Raw genomic sequence first — 21629 nt, forward strand, 5'->3', positions numbered from 1 at the left:
TTTATTGGTTTGAAATGTAAAAGCTATGGACTATTAGAACAAACAAGTTTGTTAGGATTCAGGCTTTTCTATAGACAACATATTGCTACGATGGACGTATAATGGTAACGTTTAATGTTGCAAGGACTCCCACACAAGTATGATAATTGGGAGTAAAATGGACAAACTAATTTCTGTGAAAGTGTTTGGGGGCATGGCCCCTGTTATCCTTCCCCTTGCCAATGTCAGGGGCCCGGAAAGAGAATATAGTCAGTGATAGTCTTTATTATGTAACTGTGCTTCATCAATTAATCCTTACCTGTTTATCTTTTCTTGGTTCTTAGCTCAATCTCTCTCTTCAAAACTCATGGAGGAGCTTCTGGAGGAAGATGAAGGGTAACCTTTTTCGAGATGAACTTTCTCTTCAAATAACTTCTTTTGTTTAAAGTTGACCATTAATTTACAGATGAAAATTGCAATTAATTTCTTATAAAAGTTGGAAGTCATTGGCATTTAAACATGTTTTCAGGTTTTTTTTATTTATTTATATAACTTTTTTGTAATTTTTATGTTACCCACTTTTTTTATATGAAAATTGTATTATAAACAATATAATATAAGAATTAATGGAAACAGCATACAGAATAGGTAGAAAACCATCTACAGAAAGGATTTTCGGCTTACCATTGGATAACGTAAAGGGTGGCTCTAGGCAAAATGTCAGTCTTGATATGTCATAGCGAACAAAAAAAGAAAATTTAGGGTTATAATTAATGTTGTGTGTAAGTTATTCAGAATTAAAATATGCTTAATCTAACAAATGCTCCTCTAAGATTACTAATTTTAATGATGATGTCGTTCAGTGCAGGCCTAAATGTTAATGTTCAATGATCGTTTGCTTTATAGATTCTAATAATGCCACCAAAATATGTTCATTAGCATCATATGTGGACAACAGAGCTCCCAAACCATTTGTGCTTTAAAACTTTTGAAATGCAATGTAAGTTTATCACTTGAGGCTATAAAAAATATCATGCTTTTTAATAAAGCTAATCATTTATTTTTTCAACTGGAATATTACAGAAGAGAGAACTCACAACTTTAACATCTCTTGTGTCTTTTATTTTATTTAAATAGTTACAGAGTTTGAGACAGCTAATAACAGCATTCATGTTACTTGCCAATTTGCAGATCAACAGAGATTGAAACTTTTGACGATGACGACATAAAAGTGGAAAAGGAAGCAGCTTCATCAGCAGTGAATGAAAATTGTCAAGGATCGCTGAGAGACGGAGCGAGATATAAGACTGATGAAAAGTTAAAACAGAGTGAAACTTCAGATGAGTTTGAAAGTGAAAGTAGTCACATGTCCCCTTCCAGTGTCAGACAAACTAGGCTCGATGACACATCAAGATGGAGCGAAAGAAGGGATACCTCCGACCAAGAGATCAGTCCAGCCTCTACACCCTCAAGTAATCGACAGAGAGACACTGATTATGAATTAATATTTAGAGGAAGGCATGACGAAGACGATGATGACATTACTCCTAGATATAGTAGCAGAGACAGGTTTAATGACACCCAAGGAACATGTCAGAAAGATCTCGGTTGTGAAGAAGATGATGATGACATTACTCCTAGATTTAGTAGAAGACACAGGTTTGATGACACTAGAGGAACCTGTCAGAAAGATGTCGATTATAAAGAAGGGGACAAGGATGTGCCGTTTTCGTACGTCAGAAGACGACATCAATATGATGACTTATCAAAATGGAGTAAAAGACATCAATCTGATTCTGCAAGAGCTATGTCACTGTCAGACATGTCACCAACAGATAAGGGAAGAAGTCAGCTAAACGCTGCTCCAGTACAGAATGAGAAACTTATCGATTCTGAACCAGAGGATGAAGATTGGTCACCATCAGATAGTAGGTTTGATGATTCCAACAGATGGAGTACCAGAGGTACAGATTATGGTCAAAAAAGTGATTATCCAACAAAAGTGGAGAGGAACAGGTCAGATAAAGCCACTAGAGGAAAGAGTGGAAGATCGACTGAAGTAGAAGACATAGAAGCCAATTTAGGAAGAGGAAGCAGTTGCAATGTCAGACCGAGAGACAGCAACTACAAACGACATGGGTCATCGAGCGAGACTAGGAGAAGTAAGTTTGATGATGCTGCAAGATGGTCTGGGAGAGGTTCTGATCCAGAAATAGATATAAATCGCCATTTTCCATCCTCACCTGGAAGAGAGAAAAATAATGTTGATACTAACTTTCGACAGAGAGGGAGAGATATTATCGATCCCAAACCAGAGGGTGGATATGAACCGTTGTCATATAGTAGGAGAAACAAGTTTGGCAACGTCTCTAGAGAGATTGAAAGGGGCAGCGAGATAGAAGATGGTCGCTTCTCACCATCTTATGAGACAAGAATGAATGAGCCTTTACAGCGCAGTGAGAGTTGCATTAATTCCGATTGCAAAAGCTGGAAGGACGAACATAAGGATAGCTTTTTCACAGAGTAAGTTCTTTGGCGAACACATGATTTTTAATATCTGAACCTGTGATGATGAATTTCGAGAGACCAGGGCATTGAAAATGCATTGTTCATATTCATAATGAATACTTAATATCTGTAATTGACCCTTTATTCAGTCTGTAATATAGTGTTCAGTACAATTTTGGTTTTAGTTTTAAACAAGAAAAGTTGGAAATGGTAATTGGAAAACTAAAGCCAATACTATAGGGAATGGCGTATTGTAGATAAAGGTTTAAATGCAGTCCATATCTATAAGTGGAAAACGTATACACACAGAGTACATTGATCCTTTTCATCAATTTCCTTTAAAGGGTAATCTGTACTCTTCTTTTTCTTTGTTATCTTTCAATCTCAGGGGAGAAGGTATCTCTGTTAAGAGAAAACCCCAAAACAGACCTTTTGCTGGAAGGAAGACCAGTCTAGACAATGAGATCATTGGATCTAGCTCGGGTCAGAAGTTTAGAAGAAGTTATTCCACATCGTATGATGTAAATGAATCGGGGAGAAGAACAAATTCATCTAGGTTAGGAAGCTCTCGGAAATCTGACAGGTAATTATTGAAATATTATTTGTACCGTACATTGCACAAAGTTTAACCTGACATAATACACTTCACTGTTGTCGTCCTATATACATATATTGATTACTCATCAGCAGGGACATGTAAACCATACTATCTTGTTCTTTTCTTTTATCTGAAGTATATGATGACAATGAGAAATACATAAATTCTTTATCCCATATTTGCCCAACAAACCCCCTCATCCCACTCATCCGGCCTGCTGAGCCAGTTATATATTAATTTCAAGTTTCATACTTTCAAATGATTTCAACAGTGATGATGAGAAAGTTAATCCTGACATCTGTAGCAACTTCAGGAGAAGGTCACAAGATCTTGAGGAAGAAGCTAAGAATTACAACATCCAGCAAGACCGTACTTTCAGCATCCGTTCTGAAGATAACTCTTCCCATCAGGCTGCAAAAAGCTTTGCATCTGCTGCGGTAGATTTCAAAGATAGGATGGATAGACCATTCTTAGGAACAGGAATGTTAGGAAGATCACCTGAAAGGTGAGTATTATTTAAACTACAGCAAAATTACAATATAACTTTATAACCCGGCCTATAACAAGCCTGGATGAACTTCTTTTGTGGGTGGGGATTTAGAAATATGTTGGTAATACAAAATATATTTCAAAAGTTGGAATGCATTGAGTGGAGGCAGAGAGAGGAGTGAAAAATATGGTTGTTGAAGGGTAAATAACATAAGAGCAGTACATTTGCTATATAACTAAATAAAATGTTGGATGTAAGAATATGAAATCAGAAATTATAAATAAGTAGAAGTTGATGGCGATCGAGGCATAGCAATGAAATTGTTTGAACTAACTAATTGGTCAGCATCCCAATATGAAATGGGGGGGGGGGTGAGGGGCAACAAATCCATCATTTACTGTGAATATGTTCCCTTTTTTTTAGGAAAAGCAAGCAGTCTGTGAGACCTGACAGATTTGGTGTGGATGATATTTTCAAGAAGTTTTCCATTCCGAGTAGAGATTTCTTTGAAGATGAATTTTTTGCCAGTGATTGGAAGAGGCACCGATTAATAGAAGAGGTTTGTAGATTGATGCTAAATATAACTTAGGCTAAATGAACATTAAGAAAGAAAATAATGCTAAAACCCTATGATCTATAATTTCAGTCTTTAAGTCACCTGACAATCAGATATTAAGTTTCTATCAAAGTAGGTTTCATTACTATAAATCATGTATTTTAATATGTTTTCTTTTTATAACTGCATGCCCTTTAAACACAAGAGGATTCATAAAAGAGGCTGAGGTCTCTAGTCCAGTAAACATATTTCATTTCATTTGTTTCCTTTCACAACAACATACAAGTAAAAAACAAAGCAATCAGTGTACAGAACATCAGGGTAATAGTACATGTTGTGAAAAGGGAAGTGTGCTACTAAATACCTGGTGGGCTTGACTCTAGCACACTCATTGAATGTAACAGTACCAAAGCAATACATACATTGCAAAACAGACAAAAATAAGTTACGTCACTTAAACTAGCTATAACTAGATATAAATACCAGTAAGTCATCTCCTCAGAAACATCCCAAACTTTACCATAAAATACGATGGCCCTAGAGCATAAATCGAAACATGTTTACAATGTATTACTACTTTTACATTAAGAATAATTGGTGGTTGATGACATCTTTGCATATTTTTATATCTACATAAAGTAAAAATACATTTATAAATTGAAGTTATTGTAAAGTTTCATAACACACAACATTGGGTTAACATTCGCAATTAGGAATTGACCAAGCAACAGACTAATCATGAGTAATGAACATTTCAAACATTTTCATTTTTCCTACAATTTTTCGTATGACTAATTTTCTTTGTACAGTACAAAATTAAGTATAAGTTGTTTGTTATTTTTTGAACATTTCGGAATAGATCGGAGGTATTCAAAGAAATCTTGCTGACATTACCAAACGAGAATTAGGGAAAAGGAGGAACACGCAGGGAGATGAGAAAGAAGAAACAGGCCAGCCATCACGACGACGGGATTGTGAGGATGTAAAGATACGAAGAAGTCCCAGTGTAATTGACCTTCAGACGGAAAGGTCAAATCTTACTGGTTTACTTAAACAATTAATCTGTAAGAAACAGGAGAGGGAACAGCAGATAAGAAACAGAATTGTAAGTAAAAAACAGTCTTTTAACATCTTTTACTGTATTCTACTTTGGAGTTTCTGTTGCGCCCATGTGAATTAAATAACTACTAAGACCTCTGTAACTAATACATTTCACTGACACAGTCAATTCATACACAGCAATATGGTTGAAACATTTGATTTTTGTTTCCTTTGATCAACATTTGTTACTTAAAAGTCAGACCCTCTGTCTGTTTTAGAGTAAACAGTTCTAAATAGTCATATGTGTATGAATCTTTTTTTCTTCTTTTTGACAATTGTTTTGACCTTAAAGATTGGGTTTATTTGTGCATATGTAATTAATATAGTCACAACAAGAAAAATATATCTTATGTGTCCATTTTGAGGTTTTTTAATTTTAGTTTGCATAATATCAGATATCAACCTGAACACATTTGAATCCGTATGCTATGTTAGTAATATATCCGTCAAGATTCTTTCAAGGGCACTTTAGTCCTGGAGTCTCTGTTGTGTTCATGTGAATGCAAACTACTAAGAACTCTGTAACTAATACATCTCACTGCTACAGTCGATCCATACACAGCAGTATAGTTGCAACATTTGAAATTTTTATGCCTTTGGTCAACAATTTTCCCAAGGACCAACTAAAGCATGAAAAGCAGACTGAAGAAGGTGAGAAGCAAGACAAAAATGGCAGGCTAGGTGAAGATGGAGAGGAAGAAGAAGAAGCAAGATGCAACAAAACAGATGAAAGAATTGAAATAGTTCAGGTAAAGAATGGCCGGCTATTCACAAAACTATGAAGAGAAAAAAGTAGTATTTTGATTCTGCTAATCATTTCAAACAGAAATGTCATGATCTTTATATTATTTTAGCAATGCCATAAAAAAGGAGTAAATATCACAATGGATTCATTTAATCTATACAAACACTGATCACCTTCCGATACATAAAAAAAACGGTGGGATTTCTATCGCGACGTAATATCAGAAAAAAAGTTCTCCAAAAGTGGTCATTAATCACTGTGGGGAAATATATTTTCCAGAGATGAATAACATTGAAAATAATATGACCATTTCATGTTCCTAACTTGTATATAAACTAGTAAGACTGCTGTATCCTGCTGGTAAGGACTCCTCCCCAATGGTTGCTGAGAAAGTATATAAACCCAATTGTCTTTAAATGCATAGTGGTCTGCACATTAGCCTTTCTTTAACATTTTTTTATTTGCCAAGTCCGTCTACACCATTTTTGGTTTTGCAAAAGGGGAAAATGTGGAGTCAGTCAGACTTTGCAAAATTGTGAATGGGGCCGCAAAGTCGGTATCTACTATTACGATTAGATTCCTCCAACACGGCAGCATACAGAAACGTTGTACTCAAAGCCGAAGCCAAAGTGAATTAATCAGATCACACATCCAGGGTCTATATATGCTAAGTTCTTCAATACCGCCTTCCTTACATAACGGGGAAACATTTCATTCTGTAGTGTTTGATATAATTGTTTGTCTCTAGAGAGACGGTGAAGATGAGGTGTCTTTTGTTCTGAGGAGAGCTGGAGCAGATGATTTCATTCCAATTATGAAGAAGAACGAGATCACCATTGATAGGCTCTACCAACTAATGCCCTCAGATTTCATAGAGGTAGGTCTAAAGTTATGAAGGAATTATCTATCTACGTAATAAGTCAATCTCTTTTTTTATCCTTTCAAGTATTACATACGCCAAATTTTACCAAAGGTAAATCTATGAGTAAATGAAATAGAAAATGAGTGTCAAGCTAAAGAATTATATAAAAAACTACAAAACTTTCTGTGCATGGTCTGTCTCTTCACTATATCACAGCTTGGAATAGCAGACCCAGAAATACAAAGACGTCTCCAAGAGGAAATTGATAGGCATTTTGTGGAACAGAAAAATGCTCAGTTGAAAGCAGCGTCATTGGAGAGGCCGACTACTGACAGTAAGAGCAAGGATGAGAAGGAGGAAGATGTGGAAGGGAACAAGGAGTTAGGAGAACCGTGCACCCCAATCTCATCAGCGCCACAGGGGTACGAACCAGAAGTGCCTGTTCATGTCAGCGCTGAATGCGTGGTTTGTATGGATAATCAAGTAAGTATCATTTGGAGTTTTGTGTGTTCTCACTGCAACAGAGAGAAATTCTTTGCCAACAGAATGCTGCTGTATAAATCAACGTTGTATCCTTGCTCATGGTGGTTGCAAGGATTAGGATTGAGCCGTGTGATATTATTTGTAAAAAGTTTGATTGAAGTCAGTCCAACTGAGAGATTCATGAGGTTTAAAGCCAATGCAAAAGTGTTTGGGTCCCACAAAATTTGAAATATAATTTATTTACTTCCTTTGTAAAACTTCAAGTGAAGTTAATATCTTATTTCATCATACCCTGATTATATCGTAACTCTGATTCAATGGTTGAATACATGATGCTACCAGAAGATAATTGGAGATTAAGTCTTAATTTGCAGCTTTGAAATCCATATCCAGCATTCTTTATACTCAATGCCATGCTGGGCAAATTAAGTATATCTATGTTGCATAAGTGTTATAGATACGTTCAACATTGTGATAGGTATCATAAATGAGATACAAACCCAAACATCATTATTGATCTATGAGAAAGAGATAAGTAGTGTCATGAACAGCTTCCCCAAATAACTAAGACAAATCTTGTTCCATTTGGGAGATATTACAGATTTAATGTACCTTCCTATGTATGTGTGAAGATTTGATCAAGCCTAAATATGACATCATCGAGCCACATGTGCTTTCATTTCTTTGCGTTTTTGCTTTTATTTCTTGGCAATCTTTATTTTCTAGAGTGGGTTTGCAAATGCTGACTCTAAAACATTGAAGTTGTCTACATGACTTACTCAGTAATAATGGCAGTGGTTTCAGTGTAGAAAAACTGTTAAAATTGCACCTTGAAAATATGAAGAGAATAACAAAAGTGGAAGTAAAACTTTCAGATCCTGGTGGCACTATGACATCACAGATTTATAAAATGGCAGCTCCCAGACAAGACTTTTAAACTAGGATATCTCTTGAATGGAACAAGTTGTTCCATAGCTCTTTGGGGAGTTGTTCTTCGCAAAGATCTATGTTAGCCTATATAAGCTAAGGATAATGCTTGGCTTTGTCACCCATTTAACAATAGTTACTATTGATGAAGCCTTCCAAGTTTGTTGACATCCACATACCCAAGAGATTTAATAAATAACCAAAAGAGTGTCATATGCATGTAACCTTAAGTTTAATGTCCCTTCACTTCTCGTCCAGACGAGGATACTAGCTTTATAGTTAGTCATTTGTCCTCCCAATTTTCTTTTTTTTTTCTTTGGGTTCTACCTCAAAGTAAGGCTGATGATTTCTTTTCTCTTTATCTACAGTCAAATCTTTTGTTTCTCAACTGTGGACATGTTTGCTGCTGCTATGACTGTGCCATCAGTCTCAGCCTCTGTCCTCTCTGCAGATCAGAAATTGCATCTAAACTTATCATGAATGATAGCCTGCCGGATGCCAGTGAACTATGAATTCATATTTACCATATGACATCACATGTATGTGAACTGCAAAATATCAGTTCCTCTCTGTAGATCAGAAATTGTATCCAAACTGCTTATCATGAACGATATAGTCTGCCCGATGCTAGGGAATTATGAATTCCTATTTACCATATGAATTCACATATATGTGAACTGCAAAATACCAGTTCCTCTCTGCAGATCAGAAACTGTATCTAAACTTATCATGAGTGATATAGTCTGCCGGATGCCAGTGAATTATGAATTCCTATTTACCGTATGACTTCACATGTATGTGAACTGCAAAATACCAGTTCCTCTCTGCAGATAAGAAATTGCATTTAACTTGATCATGAATGCCAGTGAACTATAAATTGCAATTTACTGTATAGAATTTAGTGTAAATGAACTATGAAATATCAGTTCATGGTATAGTGACACTGGGTGGTAAAATGTTGTCCCCTAGCACTTAATTGTTCCCTGTCTTGTTGGGGTTTATGACTTGAATACAGAATATGTTTATTAAATATTGCAACATAAATTATGTCATAATATAATAGTGAATTTTCTTTATGATACACAAGTATTATGTATAAGCATGTGAATTATATATTATAAAAAAAACTGTGAATTAGAATAAAATAAGAAATATGGAAGTCCAAGCTGGAAACTTAAGAACCATTCAAGTTTGAATGAAACTTTAATCTCTTGGGAATTGATTAAAGACACTATAATACACCATAAGCTAAGTATCTGTAAGAAGAAGATAACTAGTTCACTATTATTACGTACATATGATTAAATGATGCATATATGAACTGTAAAATCATATTTACTGTGCAGTGGACATGCCCTTCTTGCAGGACACTTCAATACCATATTTGATTGTTTGAAGTTTGTGTAAGTGTTATCAGGTGGGAAACACTGACCATAACCATGCAACATTAGTCAGGAGGTACATGCCAGCTGAACTTGTAAATACATTTTAGAGTTACCCAACTTGATCCTAGCTGAGTGTGACCATAGTGTGTGGAAATTGAGTCTTTAGTAGTAAAGCTAAGGCATAAAAAGCCATTAACATGAATGAAATTTAAACTTTCATGATTTTTAAAGTATATGTATCAAAAATAAAACAAAACTCTTCTGGAAGCTTCTTTGGAAAGAGCCAGCTGCAGAAGGCTTTTTGAGAGCCAGTGTTGATAAATATTCCACTTCTTTTCTTTCTCATTTTCAATGTAACATATTACTGTAAATTGTACATTTCTGTTGAATTTAATTTTGAAGATACTTACTTTAATTTTTGAAGAGCCCAAACTTGATTTGATTAGATTCAAGAGGATTGAAACAGTCGTTCTCTGCATTAACAGATTAATGATAGGTTTCAATTGATATTCTTCTTTTTTTTTCTTTCCTTGAAATGATAAATCACTGGTTCACTCACTGATGGTATTTATACATTGTCTCAGTGAATATGCAAATAGTAGACCTAATTTATATGTACATAATTAAGATATGAATAATGTTTAATATGCTATCATGTAGGCTCGGTTTTATCACAGCTAGGCCTAAATTTAAGCAAGCATATCCAAATGAACAAAATAGCATTTCATTTAAGATATGAAACCATCTTCGTGGCATATATCCTTCACAAACAAGAACATTTCCTATTGATTGTAAATCATTATCAAACTGTATTGCTTTAAACTGAAAAGGTTTACATTAAGTACTGGTGTATCCAGACCACTTAAGTTATCCACATCCTGGATTATCCGGATCTAGTACTCAGTCGTTGTAGATAGCAACATAGACCAAAAGCATATTCATCAAAATGTAAGTTTTATATATGTTCAAACATTGTAAGGTTAATACCCTCTGGAGGCCTGAAAGATCATATGCTTCTTCTAACCCGCACTCTCTCTCTCTCTACTAATTGTTGCATGATACAACTTGAAAAAGAAAGTTGCAATGTTTGCCTTTAGAGGCCTCTAGACCTAGGGGCCACAATGCACATGCCTAACCTGCATATGAGGTAGACATTACGTACATGTGCAGAGAACAGTAACTTTCAAAGCTTTACCAGTACATTACAATAGCAAACTGCACAATATTAGTACTTCCAGATAACCTTCAGTCCCAGCATATTGAGAGGTAATCAAGGCTTTAGATTAAGAATTTTTTTAACTCTACAAAGTAATTATATAAACTTTGGAAAATACAGCACAAATGCAGACATTAACCATTAAAAAAAGCCGTTCATATATCCAATCAGTATTTCTCAGTATGTCAAACTTTGGCTCATTTTTCGAATGTCAAATGAAATTTTGTTCGAATTATCTCATGAAAAAAATGTTTGTCATCAATTAGTTCTTAAATATGTCTATTTAATTAGCTTCCGTTTTAGATTCATTTTTATGTTAGATTAGCAGTGTGATATCTGTTAAGCTAGCAATACACTTTATCTATAAACAACTGTCTGACATTTTTTATGTAATGTTTTAATTGTTTAAGATACGCATTGGAAGAAATAAAAATGTTAAATATGACCAGTATTCATGAAAAGGGCACATTTATTGTTTCCATTTCCTTCATATATAAGCTTTTAATGATCATGTGATGAACCAACAACTGCACAGTGAATTTATCAATAAAAGTATGTCAAAAACTGTAACATACTGACTTGTCTTATTTTGGCGAGAAAACCTTTATCTTTATATGAGAGGTCAGCCATATATAGGCAGGGGGACCGGCGCGGTCAATTGACGAGCTTAAGACATCTAAACGTTGACAAGAGGATTAAAGAGGCTCCAATAACTGCTGTCAACTTAGGTTGTTCGTGAATTGTAGCTATTGCTACAGTAAACACTGAATGCGATTCAATTATAAACGCGAAAACCTGGGGAAAAAAATTAAAAATGGAAAAACTTGGGGGGCTGGAAAAAACTGGAACATAAATGGAACAATTTACAAAATTTAATGAACCCCATTAAAAATACCGGTAATACAGACCAAGGCCTTAGAGTTAACGTCGGAAACTTGGTCACGAACATTCAAGAGCAAATTATACTTTTCGAATCATACTCTAAAGATATTTCCAATATCTTCAATGGCCATAGCTCCTATGATAATAATTTCAAACAAGTAATATACCTTATACAACCATCAATTATGCCAACAGTTTTATTCCTAATCCATTAGGATGTCTTAACGAAACCATCCCTCTACTCAAAGATATAGATATAAACGAGTGGCACAATGCCACTAAAAAGAATTTGCCTCCTTACCTTGTCTCGACAACATTATCAAATGCAAAAAAAACACTCTTTTAATGAACTCCTTAGATTGGCTTACTTCCCAGCTCCATGGAAATCCGCCAAATGATTTAAATAACTAAACACAACAATGATCGCACCAAACCTCAAAACTACCGACACATCAGTCTCCTTTCAGCTTTAGGTTACAAGATCTTCCAGAGAATTATCGACAACCGCACCAAAACCCACTTAAAACAAAACAATCACTTTTCCCTGTTTCAATCAGACTTTCGCCTACACAGATCCACAATCAACCAAAGAATCACAAACCACAATTAACCACAATCAACCAAATAAATCAACCGAAGTAATGTATGTATGTATTTTACTGAGGCTATAATACACTTGGAACTTACGTTCGACCATACATACATATATAGTAATACAAACACAATTTCACACTTGTAAAAGTGAAATATTCAACCTGCCAAGACCGATTGCTTGTTTTTGTCTAGTTGTACTTGAATTGTAAGCGATCAAGCAGAATATTCCAAGTTAATATTCATGGATTTGATGTCCATCCCCATGTATAGGCCAACATCGGTCCCAGGTACTATTTAATTAGGTCTAGGACCCTAGGCCAATGTGTGGTTTACGTTCAAAATGTGAAGTATTAGAGTTAGGCTGGAAAATCCTGTCGTATCTACTTGCTAACCGCTTGGCCTTGATGTTTCACTATTCTTCACTGAAGTTTCTATCCTAGTCAGGAGCGGACTGGGTCTGAAAACCGGCCCTGGCATTTTCCACCTAGACCGGCCCATTATTCAATGATATGCTACTTAGATAGTGATTGCCATCCTGGGGGAGGGGTCTAAGGGGAGGGGTCGATTTTTTTGAAGTTAAGGAATGCCTAGATGCAAAATTGTGCTATATTTCTCAATTTTGTAGGTAACAATAATCCTTTACAAATAAAATCCCCCGAAAATAATTTTCCAGAAGCAACACTTGATTAAACTGAGGAAAGTTAAGAACGTAAACAAAAATAGACAAAAATATATGTTTAAGACTGGATTTTATTTAGTTTATCAAGCATTTTGTGACAACATGCTTCAAAAAAATGAAAAAAAAACCTAAATAAAATCCATTAGCACGGACGGGTTGCCAATAGCACGTTCTTTTGTTACGAACTAACAGCCTAATTAACATGGTGATTTCATTAGCTGATTCCCACAGTTAAAAATATATTTTTACACAGCCCATCTACACCTATTTACTACTGTGAAAATGGGCTGTAAGTTTTACCAGGCTCCCCAGCTTAACCGGGCCGCCGGCCCACCGGACATTGCCCAAATGCCCGTGTGGCCAGTCCGCCACTGATTCTAGGCAATTTTACTAATGTTAAAGTTCTGAACTTGGTGAGACTTTAGCACTAGTACTACTACTAATAGCCTAGCTCTTTCTGAAGTGTTTTGTGACGCATATGGTGTGTCGGGAAATTATAAAGTTCAAGCTTAGTAACTGCCCTAGGCTCTACATGTAGGCAGGCTCATTTATAGAGAAACATCATACAGCATTAAAAAAGGGAATGATGTATGTTATATCACTTCATATAGGCTACTTTTGAGGAACCTTTATGCGATTGTAACTATTATGGGGGTGGTGGTGGGCGGTATATGTCCATGAACCTTAATTGAATTTTTACTAATTGAGTAGGCGTACTATACATTTGTCGTCATTATTTCCTGTTAGGTGTACGAAACTATCAAGCCCACTGTTAGGGAGCATCATCCATTATTTGCTCTGATCTCGAACTGAATTGGTTGTTACAGCCGTGACAATTGTAATATGTGACTGATGTTGGCTTTACATGCTACCTTGTAGGATAGCAGCTGAGATTCATTTTTTGTCTGATCAGTACTAAGGAGTGTTAGCTCAGTAGTTAACGCCGGTGCCTTTCAATCATAAGGTCCCGGTTCGAGTCACTCCAAGATTAATGTATGTCGTCCAGTTACAGAGTTGTTGACAATTCATAATCATGGACGTTAAATATGAATCTAAAAGACTGACTTCGCCGGTCAGCTTGCGGCATTGATGAGCCAATGAGGCTTCTTTGCGAGTTCCTGCTTGCAGGAGGATCTAAAATACAAATACATACAATACACTGGACTTCATTTTTATAATTTTAGCTGATATAGCAGTAGGTGGAGCCCTGCTTGGTTTCGTTTATGCCTATATAAAGCTATACATTCGTTTCCGCAATACTCAACGGATTGTACTCGAAATAAAAGGACTGTGGTTGAGGCTTGATTCTTTGATGCACTCAAGAGACGGAACATACTAACTTTATGTAAGTTATATAATATATAAATCAGCCTAAGTCTTGTTTGTTCACTTTTTCATGATCATCATCAATTTGACAGGTATTTGATGTACCGTGACCTAAGTTGGGAAAAGAGAAATTTTCTGTCCCTTCCTCATTTTCCATGATACACAATCCAAGCAGTAACCAAACATTTATGATAATCTGTGGAACGTACATACTGTAACTTATAATAAAATTTGATTCGTGTGGTAATTTTGGAGATATCCAACAATCACATGTACACGAACATGTTGGGGAGTTTGGTTCTTGTACAACAATTTTTGGTTGAAATGTTTTTTCTAGGGGACCAACTTTCTGGGGATTCTTTAAGTGGGATCACAACAATAACTAGAATTCAGTCAACAAACACAATACTTTCAGCACCTCGAGATGAGGGGTACACCATGTGTAAGTTAAGGAAAATCCTTTTTTTCTGAAGGGGTAGGGGTGTTCCTGGACACTTTTGAGAATTGCATTGTCTGGGGACATCAACTGTTTGAGAGGACATGTCATGAAGTACTTTTGGAGGTCTTCCCGTTATGTCATCCTGGTTAATACAATGTCTGCATGATGTCATGAGTGTACAAAGCAGCAGGTTTATGTATAAATTAATGTACATAGGCTATTTGTTTTCAGATTGTATGTCATTTGAAGAAGTTTTATTGACAAATCAAGATCAGAAATAGAAACTGAAAGGATACAAAAATATCAAATGGTTGTCAAATCATTGAAACTGAAATTAAGTAAAATACTGCAATGATCTGAATATTATGAAGTAGGTAAGGTGTTGTATATTTGCACAAAACAATATTTACGTAATATTTCGAAGTGGGATTTCTCAATTAGGCCCTCTCCCCAGTTCAAAACGATGGCTGTGCCCTAGTGACATCAATGGTGGAGCCTTCACAGAACTAATGTTGTAATTCCGCATGGACAGGTTGAACTGAAAGGTTGACATTACAAAGCTATGCTACATTGATGCCGATTTGTTTGCATCACACAAATTTTCTTTCTGTATAGATGATGTGGGTAAATGTAGAGATTGAGGAGTGCCAACAAGAAGCTCTGTAGAGCTTGTTTACGTTGACACCCCTTTACAGAGATTACAGGTATGATATCGAGACTGTAAATAGCTGCAAAGTTCAAGCGACGCGGATACGTATTTATGTACTATTTCGTCATCATTCACAGTGCTCAAATGTTCGACATATAAACGTCACAAACACTGCCTATATAGGAATGGACACGTTTCATATACATTCGATTTAAAGGAGGTGACAATGACCGGTGTGAAGTTAGTTCCTTCTTCGCGTTCCTCGTTCGACATTCGCGAATAAGTACATACATATGTTACTTATTCGATAATGGATTCGATATACACGTATGGAAAGCCGAATGCTTCCGTACGAGATTATCAAGATTTTTTCGTCAAAAAGGTACATTTTAGTGTATTTTTCCAAAGATAATGAGAGTTTATGTATCATATGCACTCTGAAGACGGTGTATAAAATTACCAAAATGCGTCTTCCCGGTCCAAACAGTACTTGACCAATTCACATGACCACTACATCAACACTTATGAAATGGATGTAACGGAGCCACGAAAAACTTTTGACCCTAATCAAATCAAACACGCCTTGGACCACCAAACCATATAAGTAATACGAACTCTAGCGACAATGTAGAAGAGTACCATAATGCGTCTTGCCCGTCCAAAGAGTGCTTGGTCAATTGAAATGACCACTACACATCACTTCTTAAAGAATACAAAGAGACCACGAACAAGCTAATGTCGAACGAGGAACGCGGAATAAGTAACTAACTTCACAGCGGTGTGACAAACCGGTGTATAGTAAAGGTAGACGTATACTGTATGATGGTATATACGGCCATTTCGCGATAGTAAGGGCATTAATGTTCTTTTAAAGCCTAACATATACATATAGCGTTAATGACCTCGCTGAGTTACCCAGTGGTTTAGAACTATCGTTCAACTATGTGATTTCATCGATGGTTTTACCAAATTCCACCATAGATAGAGAAATTATACTGTTAAAGGTCGGGAGTCAAACTAATCGAAGCAATGAATTTCCGGTCTGATGTAGCGTTGCATGAAGTTGACTGCGTCATTTGCTAAACAGGTGAAATAATTCACAAAATGTTTCAAAACAAAAGCTGGATGTTTCCTTCTTTTATTGTGGCATTTAAAGTTGCGATTGAAAATATGGTAACAATTTGACTAACGAATACGGTAATTACAGGGTCCATCAGTGTAGCTACATATGTTTAACACAGTACACGAAGTTGCCGTGTACCATCATACGTCATCCTGTGCTTTGCAGTTTCATTTATAATTTTACTCAGAGTAATGCTCACAACTTCTTGTATCATTTGATAATAAGCCTAATTGCATGATACCAAACTACAGCACGTTATTCAAATTGTGGTATGTTATGATATTATATAATCTACAGCAGAAATAAGTGTTCGTTTATTTTCTTATTTCAGATGTTTGATGATCGTTCATGACATAGTGGAAGCTGAATTGAATTATTTGTGAAGTTCCATTCTAAACGAATTGTAAAATGAATATGGCTGCTTTGATTACGAGAACTCTTTCGCTGCTGCTTTATGTTTTGATTGTGGTTGTGGCTTTCGTTGCAACCATGAGCGTTAAATTGGTTTTCTTCATGGTCGAGCTTGTTTATGAAATGTACAGCATTATCCAGTTAATATTGGTCTTTCTGTGGTATTTTGTGTATGCTCTTCTTCTCGTGCTTTCTAAGTTAGGAACCATCGCTCAAATGATTCAGTCAGCTGGGGTGTTCTTGTCTTGGAGTTTTAAAGTACTATCCCTCCTTACATCATATTTGCTTTTGATTGGATCGCATCTGTTTAATCTCATTAACTTCCGAGATTGATTTTGGGGTGGAAAACTCCTTTTTTTGTGAAAGACAGGTTGAAAGATCTGCATAAGTTACTTTCGAATAGATATATTGTAACTTAAAGGATTTATCTGCTCAAATGCTCTGCAAGTTTTGTTGAGAGGAGTCTTCGGAAGATTTGGTGGTTTCTTCTTTTTGGAGGGGGGGGGGGGCGAGGGATTATGAGGGATTATGAAAATAGATGGGGACTTTCTGTTCTTACTTCGTTCATCATAGCTGACTGGAAGAGTCAATAATTGAGAAAGTAGTCAGATGCTGATGGGGTATAGGCGTCGATTTGCTTTTCACAATGGAGGAGGAGATGAAGTGACATTGTAAGCAGTGGGGTAGGAAGCCTTACCTTATTAAAAAGTGGGAGGGTGTCTTTTCAAAGAAGAATGTTATATTTATGTAAAATTACTGTTGCCCAATGGGAAATTGGAAATTAATTTGGTAATTTTTAATTTTTTAATTTTTAATTCTTTTCTCGAAATGTCGACTGTCTATGCACCGCTTCTTTTTTGTTTTGTTCCTTCTATCTTTTCTTTTTTTGCTATAGGCTAAGTCATGTTCGAATATGTCTTCACAAAGGTCAAGTTTTGTCTTCTTCTTTTTTGACAGTATTTATCTTGAATATTTTCGTGATTGATGTGGAGTGAAAGTGAAAATGTTTTCAAGTTCAATCGAGAACTCTGTTATAGGATATCAAAGTTTCGACAACTTATGGCAAACACAAATGTTATCATAACATTTTTAAAAGAGCCTCTAAAATATGTTTTTATAACGTTAAATGTGGTGTGATAAAATCGTCGGCATAACGTTTTTATGAGATATTAATGTTACATTAATGTTTTAACGAAAAAATGTTTTGAAATAATAGCCTAAAAACGTTTTCGTGACATATTTACTACACCACAAATAACGTTATCCAAACAAAAGACGAAACGTATTAATAACGTTTTAAAAACGTTTTTGTGTTTGCTAGATATTATACTTTTTTTTTACTTTTTGTTTAAAAATTTCAGTTTACACTATTTTCTAAAAAGTTGGACAGATTTTTCCGCTCAAAATGTGAACTATTTCTCGATGTAAAAAGTCGACGAAAACTTTTTCATTTTATGATGAAATAATATTTCTACTATTAGTATCCAAATTGTGACTATATTATCTCGAATTTCCGTCTTTTTAATCCAGACTTTTTGTTTCAATATATCTAGTTTGGATTTAAGTTAATTCTGCTGTTTTCTTCAAATTTCGACATGATTTTGTTCCAAACTTTCTACTTCTTTTGATGGAAATTCAACCCTTTCTATCTCTTTCTATCTTTCTTTTCTATCTCAAAATGTTGATGCATTCTCGAAATGATGGTCTATTAAATTAAACTATTGTTTCTTGCAATATCGATTATTTTCTAGAAATTTAGACAAGCTTTTTCTGAGTTGGAAATATCGAGTTTTTATAGGCAGTATTTTCATTCAATTTTTTATGCTGAAATTGTTACTTTTTAGCAAGGTTTTGAGAAGAAGTCGAACATTTGAAGTACGTAGGCCATTACGAACGAAACATTGATCATTGCGTTGTATGGCACTCTGTTAATTGTTTGTGTACAGGATATTGTAGGAATACAAACTCAATGATCCTTCAATACTGAACAGTGAGTGAGTAGGGAGGTGCAGGGTAACTTAGTGCACCTATGTGAGCGGAAAGAGGGTAGGTAGAAGGAAGAGACACATCTAACAAGAAATGTGTGCATGCTTCGATCTGAGCAAGTGCATTTGCTTTCATGGATGACTTGTTTCGGTAAAGTTATAGTTTGCCCCTCCAATCCTGGAACTGTGGCGACCGGCCGAGCTTCCGCAGTGCCGTGGCCTTCGTACAGAATAAACACAATGTATGATCACATGTGTATGATCACCGTAATCAGTGCATACAATTAATGCAAAGTAAAGCTATAAGAATGGCCAATTTTCATCCTTTCCTAATCTGGATCTTGAGAAGTTGAGATATCCAGAAATTACTTAGAGGTAATATGCTTAATTCTTCGTATACTCTTCTTGTAAAGAGATAGTTATTCTATGTGACTTCAATATCGACATGTTAAATAAAATAAAAACCATGCAGCTGGAGTAATGTTTTATGTCATTTTAGTCTGCATCAACTTGCAAAAATGCCCAACTATAGAGTGACGGAAATTGTCTTCCATCTTATTAGATCATGTGTATACTATACAAACAAGGAATTGATCATATTTACTGTTCCTCAAATTAGAACCAGGGATCATTTTCCTGTTTATTTTACTTGCCGATATGAATAAAAACATGAACGTTATGATAACCACATCCTCATGAAATGCCAATAAAATCAACGAAGAAGCTTTTTACGAGATCTTGGTTGCTGCAACTGGGAGAACGATTTCTTTTAGAAAATGACCGAGATGAGGCTCTATAAGTCTGGGAAGTATTGTTAGTGAGCACGGTCAAGAAACACGCGCCAAAAAAAAACCAAACGAGTTAAAAAGACAATTCCAAACCAGAAATAGAGAAATAAAACCAGCGATTAGGAAAGAGATAATGCAAAGAATACAGAACCAGATGTATATATCTGTTCTGATGAAACAAAACAACGTATACAGCTCTTGTTCGACATTCTAAAAGGAATTACTTTAAACATTATTTCTAAGAAGCAATTAAGACGATGTCAACGCTATTTAAATTGATAAAGAATAAGAAAAGTTCTATCAAATAATAGTACACCAAGAGCAAGTGGAAATAATGTCTTAAATGTTAATGGTGACGATATCACTGTTCATATCACGATATCACGATACAATGTAATAATGTTTCAAGACTACCCTACAAGCGATATCTGTTTTAATATTCCTGACGTATCGCAAGAGTTTATTATAAGTATCTGAACAGTACGTCACAAAGGCCACAGGTATATATGGACGGAAATAGTTCTTACATCTTAATCAATTGTATAATATTGCTGTGAAACCAACTGTGGCTGGTCTCGAACTCGACCGAGTTGTCGGGGAACATGGCGCATTTCGGTATTATACCAGAATCTATATGCGAACTGCACTATACTATATGTCTTTCGGTGCAACACTGCCATCCAGCGATAAAATGTTATACACTCCGACCTGAATACTAATTGTTACCCCAAATCTAGTACCGTAACTCTTACAATGAATCTAAAAATATATTCCGCATGCGATTGGAGAATTGAGCACGTCTCCTGTGAATGTCATGTAGTGGATCCAAGGCGTATCATGGGTGGAGGGGCGGACGCACCCATTACTTCTTGAGATTGTTCCCATCTGCATGAAAACGCGCGCCTACAACCCTGCGCCCCACCCCTCTAATCGCTTCCCGATGAGTTACGAAACTTAATTAATGACCTTCGCCCGGAGTACCAAGACCGACAAAATCCGGCAACACACCACTTCATCGATAACATCGGGTTGTGTATTATTGACGTCTAGAGGTCGTGCACTGATCTACATGGAGGGTGACCACTCTCGACTTTGCAATATCCCAAGATCAGGCCCCCAAAATTCGGTGTATCTGGTAAGTAAAAAAGCACAGGAAATTAGGCTTAGATGGAGACCAAGTTTCAGCCGAAATTAGGCCTATGCTTAGGTTTGATTACTGTATTTGTACAGTAGTCTCCATTACACTGAAAAATCATTACAATACAGACTCGAATCACTGAGCTAACTACTCCAAATAGACCATACTGCAGTGAAACCGAACTTTAAAGTTTCATATAAGTATCATGCTTCTGAAATCTATAGTCAACCACCAAAGCCTCCATGCCCACCCACAACCAAAGTTCTCATAGCTGGGGACTCGATCTTGCGTGATTTTTCAAGCGATGACTTTGAAAGCAATGTCAATGTGTTGTCTTTGAGAGGAGCGACGATCAGTGACCTAAAGCTGCATATCGAAGAACGTGAAGCCTGCCTGGACACCAATCACGTCGTTTTACATGTTGGAACTAATGATATTGCAAATAACACCCCAGTACAAGAAATTATAAGCGATTATGAAGGTCTTGTAACTTAAATACAGACGAAGAATACATCCCCGACAAAGTAACCATCTCAGGTCCCTGCAGGGGCGAAGCGAAGGGGTTTTTGTTGGGGGGTGTGGAGAATTTGATTTGCCGACGGATCTGGAAGTGGTGACTGAAATGGGGGGTCTAAGGGGAGGGGGTGTCCCCCTCCCCTTTGGCAATTTTTTAGTTTTGAAACGTCCTTAGATGCAATCTGGTGCATATTTTAAGTCAAATTTGATTTGCCGACGGATCTGAAAGTGGTGACTGAAATGGGGGAG

At 36.1% G+C, this 21629-nt stretch overlaps 1 protein-coding gene and 1 long non-coding RNA gene across 3 annotated transcripts in view; both read left to right on the plus strand.

The window, feature by feature from the left end:
* The window catches only part of LOC139963947 (uncharacterized), a 31173-nt gene extending 19878 nt beyond the window's left edge, over positions 1 to 11295 (plus strand). For both annotated transcript variants that reach the window (XM_071965205.1, XM_071965204.1), the window contains exons 9-18: positions 324 to 375; positions 1171 to 2502; positions 2876 to 3070; positions 3357 to 3590; positions 3999 to 4134; positions 4991 to 5236; positions 5850 to 5981; positions 6726 to 6854; positions 7056 to 7322; positions 8618 to 11295. In XM_071965205.1, coding sequence (XP_071821306.1) covers positions 324 to 375; positions 1171 to 2502; positions 2876 to 3070; positions 3357 to 3590; positions 3999 to 4134; positions 4991 to 5236; positions 5850 to 5981; positions 6726 to 6854; positions 7056 to 7322; positions 8618 to 8761 — 2867 coding nt within the window. In that variant the 3' untranslated portion in view covers positions 8762 to 11295. The remainder of the gene's footprint in view (positions 1 to 323; positions 376 to 1170; positions 2503 to 2875; positions 3071 to 3356; positions 3591 to 3998; positions 4135 to 4990; positions 5237 to 5849; positions 5982 to 6725; positions 6855 to 7055; positions 7323 to 8617) is intronic.
* Positions 11296 to 13886: 2591 nt separating this feature from the next.
* Positions 13887 to 17273, plus strand: LOC139963352 (uncharacterized). The gene is made up of 2 exons (XR_011791567.1): positions 13887 to 14350; positions 16874 to 17273. It is a non-coding gene; the product is annotated as an uncharacterized lncRNA (long non-coding RNA).
* The last annotated feature ends 4356 nt before the right edge of the window (positions 17274 to 21629 follow it).

The sequence above is a fragment of the Apostichopus japonicus genome, chromosome 22 (genome assembly GCF_037975245.1).
Source record: "Apostichopus japonicus isolate 1M-3 chromosome 22, ASM3797524v1, whole genome shotgun sequence".
NCBI lineage: Eukaryota > Metazoa > Echinodermata > Holothuroidea > Aspidochirotida > Stichopodidae > Apostichopus > Apostichopus japonicus.